General features: G+C 44.8%; 1 protein-coding gene across 3 annotated transcripts in view; it reads right to left on the bottom strand.

Annotated features, from left to right (window-relative positions):
* The window catches only part of rhobtb4 (Rho related BTB domain containing 4), a 37,933-nt gene that overhangs the window by 17,968 nt on the left and 10,091 nt on the right, over window positions 1-9,874 (bottom strand). Inside the window, exons 1-4 of one of the 3 annotated variants that reach the window (XM_080852061.1) lie at window positions 6,698-7,056; window positions 5,153-5,248; window positions 4,652-4,705; window positions 62-263 (exon numbers count right to left, since the gene is read on the bottom strand). In XM_080852061.1, coding sequence (XP_080708187.1) covers window positions 62-253 — 192 coding nt within the window. In that variant the 5' untranslated portion in view covers window positions 254-263; window positions 4,652-4,705; window positions 5,153-5,248; window positions 6,698-7,056. Of the gene's footprint in view, window positions 1-61; window positions 264-4,651; window positions 4,706-5,152; window positions 5,249-6,697; window positions 7,057-9,874 lie in introns of those variants that run through there. The other 2 variants (XM_080852060.1, XM_080852062.1) reach the window with 2 other exon arrangements.

The raw sequence follows: 9,874 nt of genomic DNA, 5'->3' as shown, positions 1-9,874 counted from the left end.
GTGCTCTGTAGCCTTACACACTCAGCATCTATACATTTAAACGGGTGGCGCCAGTACCCACCTCCTGGCACACGCGGTACTGGTCGATGGCCCAGACGGTTGGCACGTGGGTGGCAAGCAGCTGGTACTGCGTGAGGGTGGCATTGCAGGCACGGGCGCAGATCAGACGCGTCTTCCCCACGGCGTTGTCGCCCACCACCACGCATTTGATCGTCTCCACATTGGGCCGCTCATAGTCTGTGTCAATATCCATGGAGAGGGCCCTGGGAGGGGAGGAGCCAGAGTCAGCAGGAGTGAGAGAGAGAGAGAGAGAGAGAGAGAGGATGAAGAGATGAAGAGATGAAGAGGAATAGAGAAAAAAGTGATAGAGGGACAACAGAGGAGAGAGGAAGAAAGAGAAAGGGTAGTAACCTTGTTGCAATAGCTGTGGAAGGTAGAAAGGAATCTATATTGTTTGAAGCTATAAATATACTGCATATATCTATATAAAATATATAAACTATATATGAGAAGCTATATTCAGCACACTTGCACTCATTTGGAAGAATGACATTTTAATTTCAATATTTTAGCGTGCTATACTGTGAAAACATGTTACAATTAGGAAGAACATTTTAGAACTTGTCCCTACTCCCATAGATGGTTCAATGTGAACTGCTCTAAACACAGTCCAAAAGCACAGCAAAGGATTTAAGTTCAGTGGAGTGTCACCCTGGGGGCTTTCATTATGGACAGAAGAGGACACGTCTAGTTCAGAGTATTTAGACATGTTTTATCATCAACCACAAGCCTAAGCAGAATGGTCCATCCAATATGAAAGAAAGCCATAATTGTTGCCCTTCCATTGACAATAATTAATAAATGAATTTGTGTGTGTGTGTTTTTTGTGTTCCACACCCCTTCGTCAGCGCCCACAAATGAAACTCACACCCACGCTGTTTTGTCAACCAACTTTCTCATTTCCACACTCTTTAAAAGGAAGGAAGTACAGAGACTGACAACATCTACAGAAGCTCAGTGCATAAAGCATCGCACGAAGATGGCTTTCTCGGCTGGAACTTTTCCACCGGCAGTATATGACACATTGATTACTGGCACAAACAGACCCATCCCCGCCACTCCTCTCTTTCCACTCTGCATCCATCTCACCCATTCCGCCGTGCCAAGCTTCTGTCTCACTTCACAGATGGGAGTGTTATCTTACAGCGCCAGTGCGCTCAAGCGGGTGGGCCCAGGCAAACAGGGTGCCAGCGCACAACTCGGGTACCCAATGTAACCCAGTACCCCTCAGCAACACCACAGAACGAGCTGCCTCTCCTAGAAAAAAAAAACCTCCAAGACCTCAGAAAGGGAGGCCTGGGAGCAAAAAGGAGTGTATGGGAAACTGCTTGGTGGGAAGTGAATAAAGCACAGGGGGTCTGTGTGGGAGAGGAGTACTCTGGGATCATCCCACATGACTCACAAGACGCAAGCAGAAGGAGAAGAAGTGGCGCAGGTTCCCTTTTATCTGGGGGTTAGGGTCTAGCAGGGTCGAGTCCGAGACATACATAAGGGGAGAGAAACCATGTGAAAACCTTGTTACTTCACGCACGGATAGAAACGTTTAAAGTCCAAGGGTGCCCACAAAAGCTAAACTACTAAATGTAAATGTAAATGTAAAGAATAATGTAGGTAGATGTCAGAGCGTCTAGGGGGGAAAGGTAAGACAACTTAAAAAGTATCCAACCTAGAGCCAAAGAACTAACCTAGAGCAGGGATGCATCTCTTTGACCTATTTGGGACTTTGAGAAGCTTTTAATCTTAGCCTTGTTCCAACTACAATTACTTGTCTCTGTCATGCATGGCTTAATGGTTAATGGTTAATGGTTGCAACCAATATAAGCACCAATCTTGCCTGTGCAATCTTAGTGCACAGCAGGTATCACTAGCCATTTTTGTCAAATCCTACATAATCAATGTTACAATACAATGCTTATCATTTAACTAAGTAAAATCCCTCTATAAATCCTATTACAAATCAAGTGAAATCCTACTCAAGTCCTATCCTATTAAATGATTTGCCGTTATAGTGGAGAGAATGGCCATATTGTATGCAGCGCAGCCAGAAAGGAGTCGGCTTTTAAGTCTCTGACTGACGAATATTGTCTATTAACACACATTGGTGTCAGCCATGTTGGCCGTTGCTGCTGGAATTAGAACATTGAGAGGGTGTTCTCTTCAGAAAGGTGAGAAACTGCACACATTAAAGCTAAACTGAGAAGGAGTGTTTCAGCAACCAAACCCCGCTCCAGATACTTTGACTGTGAACCTGATACCCGTTTGGAGAACACTATGGCCCTGCTACACCCGAAAAAGAGAGAGAGAGGAAGGCCAGTGGACAGAAACTCCCTTCCACTACCACTCTCTCTCTTAAACACACGGTCACACAAGCAACACACAGACAGACAAACGCACACACACAAGGCACAAACAAGTATAAAAACGCACACATTCTTTTCTGTGACACTTTAAAGGTGCTACAACTGAGCTTGAACTTGATAAAAAAAAAGTATTTGTAAGTCTTGGGGCCCTGGGTGGAAGAATCATGATGTTTTCCAACACAGATTCACAGAATCTGAAAATGACACACTAGGAATTACCACAACATCTGAACTGAAGGAGAAAGCAAGAAGGGACTCAGTGTACCTTCATTCATTCTCTGATGTTTGTATTCAGTGTCTGACTTGGAATACAAAGGGAAGCCTCCAGATATGGAATCAAGCACAGAGACAGAAAGAGACAGAGAGAGAGAGAGAGAGAGAGAGAGAGAGAGAGAGAGAGAGAGAGAGAGAGAGAGAGAGAGAGAGAAGAACACATCAGCTAGCAGGTTCTCTATCTTGAGTCTTTACTCTGCACAGCGGGAGGTTCCAGTCACACACACCTCTCTAAACACCTCTGGAACACTGTGCACTCTTCAAGCCCCCCCCCCCCCCCCCCCCTCGCTCTCTCTCTCTCTTGCGCTGTCTTCCTCTGTAATTCAATCACCCACATCGTTCTTCCATTCTCTCTTCTCCTCTCTCGTCAGCTCATTCTGTCTCATCAGTCACTCTGTTTCTCATTCACAAACACTCCCCTGCTTCTCCTCTCTGTTCTCCCTGTCTCTGCATACTTTGTTATTTGGTTAATTCAATGTCTATACCACCACCCCCCACCCCATCATCTATCTCTTACCATCTCTCCCTTGCCCTCTGTCGCAGTGCACTTGCTCTGCCTCTCCCTCTCCCTCTCCCTCTCCCTCTCCCTCCCCCTCCCTGTCTGTGGAAGTTATGAAACAGCTCCAATGTTAGAGACAGCTCTGTCTCAGCACTGCATAAAAAGGATCCACAGCTCCCTCTATCTCTCCCTTCCCCTCTCTCTACCTCTTACACAAACACACATATCAAATGTGTTCACGTATAAGTGTTCTCTATGTGTATGTAATATACATTTTTAATTGCACATTTTATTGTGATTTATGACAGTGGAATTTGTGATAATGAGTGTGTCTGTCTGTGGGTACATCTGTGTTTATCTGTGTTGTGTGTGTGTGTGTGTGTGTGTGTGTGTGTGTGTGTGTGTGTGTGTGTGTGTGTGTGTGTGTTCGGTTTGTGTGTGTGTGTGTGTGTGTGTGTGTGTGTGTGTGTGTCTCTCAGAGAGAGTGACGGCCTGGGATGGTGGCAGTGCAGACTGGTTACATAACAGCAGCCTGTAAAAAGCAAGGCGGCCCAGCAACATCATCTCTTGCTCTCTCTCTTTCTCTCTCTCTCTGCTTTATCGCCCCCTCCACCCTCCCGGGTAGCCCGCCACCTCTGCTTCCATACTCTCCAGGCCTGTTGACCCAGACATCAATCCTGGACGGCTACAGCTCTCCGCTCCCTCTCTCCAGATCAGAGGACACTAACGCAGCCACAACCCTCACCAGGGGATAAGCTGGGAATACTCTGCCTCTCTGCGACTATCAGTCCAGGGTTCAACACGCCTGAATGTGGCCTATTTTAGGGGCTTTCTCTTGCATTAAGAAGTCAAAGGTTGCTGCCGTTTCTCACAGCTCACAGCTGCCTATCTGTGCTGACATTGTCTCTTCTGCTGCAAGACCGCTCTTGTGCTACTGAACACTATGTGAGGACTATTGCTGGTATTGGCTCCTAGCGTTGCTACCGTCTCATATTGTCACTGCTGCCGCCTATGTAAAGGACAATATTGGAAACTCGATCCCACGGACCCAGAGAATACATTTTTTCCATGCAGGCTGCCTGTTTTGCCTGTCTGTTGTTTTGGGCCCTCTTAACCAAAAGGAGGTCAACATCATGACAAGAGTGTGCCAGGAATCTCAAATGGGTCTGGGACATAGAGAGGGAAAAAAAGGCAGTGGAGGAGAGCGAAAGAGAGAGACAGACACACAAAGAGAACAAATGGGGGGGGGGGGGGGTAAAGCGACAGGGAGGGAAGTAGAGGAAGAGGTGGAAAGAGGGAAAAGGGGGAGGGGGAACACATTTCCCTTTATGACTCACACTCTTCCTTTAGTCTGATATTTCTAGCCTGTGTGAGTGCAGATCAGATTGTAGTGTGATGACATTGTAGTGTGCAGTGTAGTGTATTGTAATGTGATTCAATTGTAGTACTTAGTGCTTACTCTACGGTCTCCTACTGTATTGAAGCTTGAGTGTTGTTCCTCACTTGTAAGTGGCTTTGGATAAAAGAGAGGAATGTTAACAACAGACACCATCACTCCAACACACAATGACAGAGTCTGAGTTGGCAGCACGAGCTGTCATTACAGTGAACCTGGACATGTGGCTGCAATGGGCCTCGACTTGGACAGGCTCTCTTTATAGTGCAGGAACAGAAGTTAATAAACAGGCTTGTGTTGTCCAGCTACGCCCTGTCTCTAAAACTTTACAAGAACTTTGAGCTCATGACCAATACCAGCACCATAGATCTCTGTAAAGTAACCCTTCCACCTGCCCATACAAACACATTCACAGAAGCACTTCAGTGACGCTCAGGTCGGAAGAGATTGGACACCTCTATGCACCAGCTGATGAACAGGGGGGAGGCGGTGGCTTCTAGAGTTGACAAGTGCCAGACTGATGGCCACTCACAGAGTGACACTTCAGATATCAGCGTACAGTACCTTCACTCCTCAGAGGGTCAGCAGAGAGCAGCTCAAACAGGCTGTCTGCAGGCCAGGAGGTTGGGCAGCCCAGGTCCCCAGTCTCCAGCTCCGGCCCTGATGTCAAATCAAGTGTGTTCATCACACAGGCAGCCTCAATCATTTCCTTTCTTTTACCATATGTTACTTTTGCAATGACACATGGCATGACAGTGCTTTTAAGCATTCCTCGTAATGAATACCCTGAATGGATCCCTCAGTGACACTTGCTGAAAGGGCTAATGCTTCCCCTTAAATCTATTATCCCACCCTGATTAAGGAGCCATTCGCAGGACAGACACACTGATGCTTTGAGCACATGCTTGCAGCAGGAGAGCTAGAGTTAGACACAGGTTTGGGCTATCAGAGGGGAGCAAGCACAAGGTGTTGGATGATTTCTTCACACAGGCTTAACTTCAAAGGTATGTCTGGTTGCTGTGTATGGGTAGATATTACCACCATGGGAGTAGCAAGGGTGTAACTGGGTAAAGTTGAATGAAACTTACGATACAACAATGACAACCTCCAAGCAACTGTACCTTATGAGGGTTCAATTGTGTTTTTGCAAAAGGGCAGCTTATCTCTAAGGTAGATATGAACCCCAGCATTGACTGGGATAGGTATGTAGGGGTAGACAGTTGGGGGTTTTATGAGCTGTGCTTGGGTAAATGTGATTTCTGTAGGGGAAGGTATGGCCTTCGCCTGTGCAGATATGGTTAGTAGGTTAGCATGCCTCCATCTTATGTTTCACCTGATGAAACTCAATCTCCATACTGACCTCACAGAAAGGTGTCTGTGTTTGTGTGATAAGATGTATTTCAGGCAGTGTGCATTACAGCACAAGAGAACGGTATATCTCAACCATTAACTCAGATAGAGTATGTGATATGCTGCATATCTTATCACTAATATCAGGAAAACCTAGCCTTTTCTCATACCCATATCTGAGGGACAAAGGATTTCACAGCATTGCATCAGGAGAGAAGCTGAGACGCGCAACATAACTGAGCTGCCATTCGCCCCCGTTTCATTCACCCTTAGCTCCTCCTCAACATTCATTCAAAATTATTCATAGTTCGCGTGAATTGCGTTTTCGCAACATTGAGTGAGAAGCAAGAAGCTATCACAGACAACAAGGAAATACTTAATTATATGTCGCGGAACAACTGAGCTCTAGGAAAGAGATAAGAGAATAACGGGCCATCCAATGTAATCTTTGAGCTGACGGAATCTGAAAGCACATGGTGATGGTTTTTTGGTTGTCGTTGTTAGGGACCACATTAAAAGTAGCCTGTATTAAAATGCCCAGCCATGGAAGCAAGCACAGCAAAAAAAGCAACATGCTCATAAAACGATTGCAATAATGAAATCATGCAAATTGTTTAAATGCCATACGTGTGCTTTGGTTACGGTACAGTGCCCAGTTTACCAATTATGGAACTACAGACGCCCTGAATACCCAAACCAACACCAATTTATAAAGCAAACACGTGACTTATCTTCCTCCCAAGTGAAATTTCTGCCTACCTTCCGACTGTGCCAGAATTGACCCACATGCCAGTCCGCCTGAGTCCCACCCCTGGATCCCGTTACACCGGGCGCAGGAGTGTAGAGGCCAAAAAAAAGTTAGCACAGGTGTGTAGGACTTTTTATTTGTCGACGCTTTATCTATTTCCGCAGCTGTCAAATAGGTGCCATCTGCACGCTCGCTTTTTCTACTGAAAGTCTGCCAAAGCCTTTGAGGCGAATATGCCGCTGACAACTAGGCTACGGAACTCTCTTGTCCTGTCTAAACATGGGGGATTATGTCGACGATTCTAAAAGACACTACTTACTTTCTTGCGAATATGCAATTTCAAACCCTTACCCCTCCAGGTTTCTTTCTGTTATTGTTTCTACAGCTGATTTCTCGACAACACGCCCCTACAGTACCGCGTCATGACTCCTCGAGATCCGCCTTTGACAGTGATGTAATATCCTAAGCAGCCAATCGCCTGATGGTGGCTGCTTTGTATTCCCGCCCCGTCTGGGATAGTCTGTCTAGTTAACTCTGTTGCCACTGCATTCCTTCGTACATGGCCGTGAATTTAAACGGTCATGGGTTAATTATTCTTTGAAAAAAGGCATACCATCTCTTCCAACCGCGTATTACTGCTCTGTGTCCGACTGAGTCACTCTTTTAACAGAGAACTGTAGTTCACAGAGACATATATCATATCGTGGACAACAGCACTTTAAACATGCTGTCTTTTCCATCTTTGAGTGCATACGTCAGATTTCATTGAACGTGCAACTCTAAGCGTGATAGCATCTAACTATCTTTGACGTTGGTATCGTAGTTTATTTTATGAGCAGAACAGGCGTAGACTGAATTTAGCAAATCCATTCTGTCAGTTTAAAGGCCTAATAATTACCAGTAGCCCTCTTTTTTCTTTCCAGATGGAAAGTCCTTTAAGATAACAATGCCCTACCTAAGAACTGAAATAAATGTTTCAATAAGCATGCAAGGCAAAGCATCGGTTATAACAATCTGAGGCCTTTTTAATCTTTCATTGTCATGGAAACTGCCAAGAACTGACAAATTGCAGTTCCTCTATCCATTGCCCATAGATGGTCACAGCTCAGACTAAAGCGGGAGACCCCTGAGAGAAAGCCTTTTTGGAATGTGCATTCATGAAGAAAGAATGCAAACTACAGGGCCCATCTTGCCTGGACCTCTACTCCTGACACAAAATAAAAGTAATATCACTAAAGTATTCAAGGGTGTGTATGTACCTTGTGATTCCTCCACTAGTGTTTGACAGTCAAAATTAAAAATGTAGGGCCTCTTAGCTGTTAATGTGAGTGTGGGCCTATATCCTTCCATCCTAGTCCTGATGCTCACTCTAACATTTGTATCTTTTACAATACTTGCAATAATCCATGGCTGAACTAGTGGTGCCAAATGCTAGCAACATCAACAAGCTGTTTCCCAGGAGGAGCATGTAATGATCAAATGTATAACTTCTCCATACCTGGATAAGTTGTTTAGGATAATTGCATCTGTTAAATATCTGAGAAGACAAAGTACAGGAGAGTGCCCTCTTCTGGTGGCTAGAATAAGTGGATTTAGTCCACATTGAATGTAACCACTACATAAAATGCATCCAGTTGATTATTAAAGCTGTTTTATAAACTTTTTACAAATATTTTCTTATTGCCCAAATTATCGATGTTTCCAGTGAGTTTTTTTCTTCAAATCCCCCAGGTCTGCCAAAGGAGCTATAAGACAAGCTGTGGCAGTCATGATGATAACAGGAACAATGTTATTTGTCTGAAATTAAAATGGTTGTCTATCCAGCTTGGCAAAGGACAACATGTCCACAGTTGGACAGGGTTATGAAGCGGGCATGCAAATGCCATCATAGTCTGGGAATGCAATGCCCCCTGGCTCTCTTACGAACCAGGAAAGCAGATATCTCGACATCTCAACGCAGAACTGTGGTGTCTCACAACAACCTCCTGAATAGCTACAATAGCTACTAAGAAAATACTTTATGATAGGTTAGGGATATGTGCTCAAAGATGTTTCTAACCCTCCTAGCCTTGTTACAATAAACTATAGCATGTTTCTCATATTTCTGTCTCTTTCTCACGGGACCAAGGATCTTTGTGCGGCAGCACTATTGAAAAAATCTTGGGTCTGTCAACACCCAGTAGTCAAATGTTCAGCAAGACAGACATACCCCTCTAAAGCTTCTTCCAGGCAAGAAGAGACACCGCCCTACCACAGAGCTGAGGATAATAACAGACATCCCGGAATTCTGTCCCTCAGAGAAGTAGTCTGGCTCCAAAAAGGTACACAAAAAGAGCAGAGCATGAATGACAAGGGTCACAGACTCCGTCAGTCACAGGTCTGTGTGTTATTTTAGTTGAGGGAAAAAAGGGCTAAAATAGGAATGAAGGCAATCGGTACTTTTTTTTACTGTATCAGGGCAAAAAAAAGGCACAGCTGGAGACAAGAGACTAATCAATTTAGATTTGGCTTTTTCTTTACAAATCACTGATGAGCGATTATCATGTTCACCTGTGCTTTGTGTCCTGGATTCTAAAGTGCATTCTGCCTTACGCCCGACTCACATTGTTGCGTTGATGCAACGGACGGTGGAGGAGGAGTTTGGCGCATGGGGTTCTGTTGATAACGGAGACGTTATAGTGAGATTGACAGGTCAACAAACCAATCACGTCACTAGTAAGCTTTTACCCTGTGAGTAGTAGCATGCTAACCCTAACCCATCATTAGACAGTGTGCTCAGACACCTCGCAAATCCTATGATACGTATTTCTCAGTTACAATAAAGGGGTTTTTACATTGTACAGTGTCTATTTCTCGGTAACTTTTAAAAAATCTAACCAAAAAAAAGTCAAACAACCAACTTGTAGGTACAAATACGACCATCTACGGAGTTTGGCAGCCATGTTTTTTTTTTTTAGTTTGCCGCTCTGTAGACGTGAGCATATACGGGATATGATTGGCTAGTGCCTGTGCTGTCAGTTATGCATGAAAGGCAATATGATTGGCTGATGCATGCATTGCCTGTTGAAAAGTTGAACCTTCTTCAACTCTTGTCGCGAGCAAAGCATGAAACGCAACGCACGCGAACCAAACGGAGCCACAATTCAGTTCGGCAAAGGATGATGTCACCCCATGCAAAGTGAATGGGG

The sequence above is a fragment of the Sprattus sprattus genome (assembly GCF_963457725.1).
Source record: "Sprattus sprattus genome assembly, chromosome: 15".
In the NCBI taxonomy this organism is placed as follows: Eukaryota; Metazoa; Chordata; class Actinopteri; order Clupeiformes; family Clupeidae; genus Sprattus; species Sprattus sprattus.
This window is presented reverse-complemented; position numbering and strand designations above follow the sequence as displayed.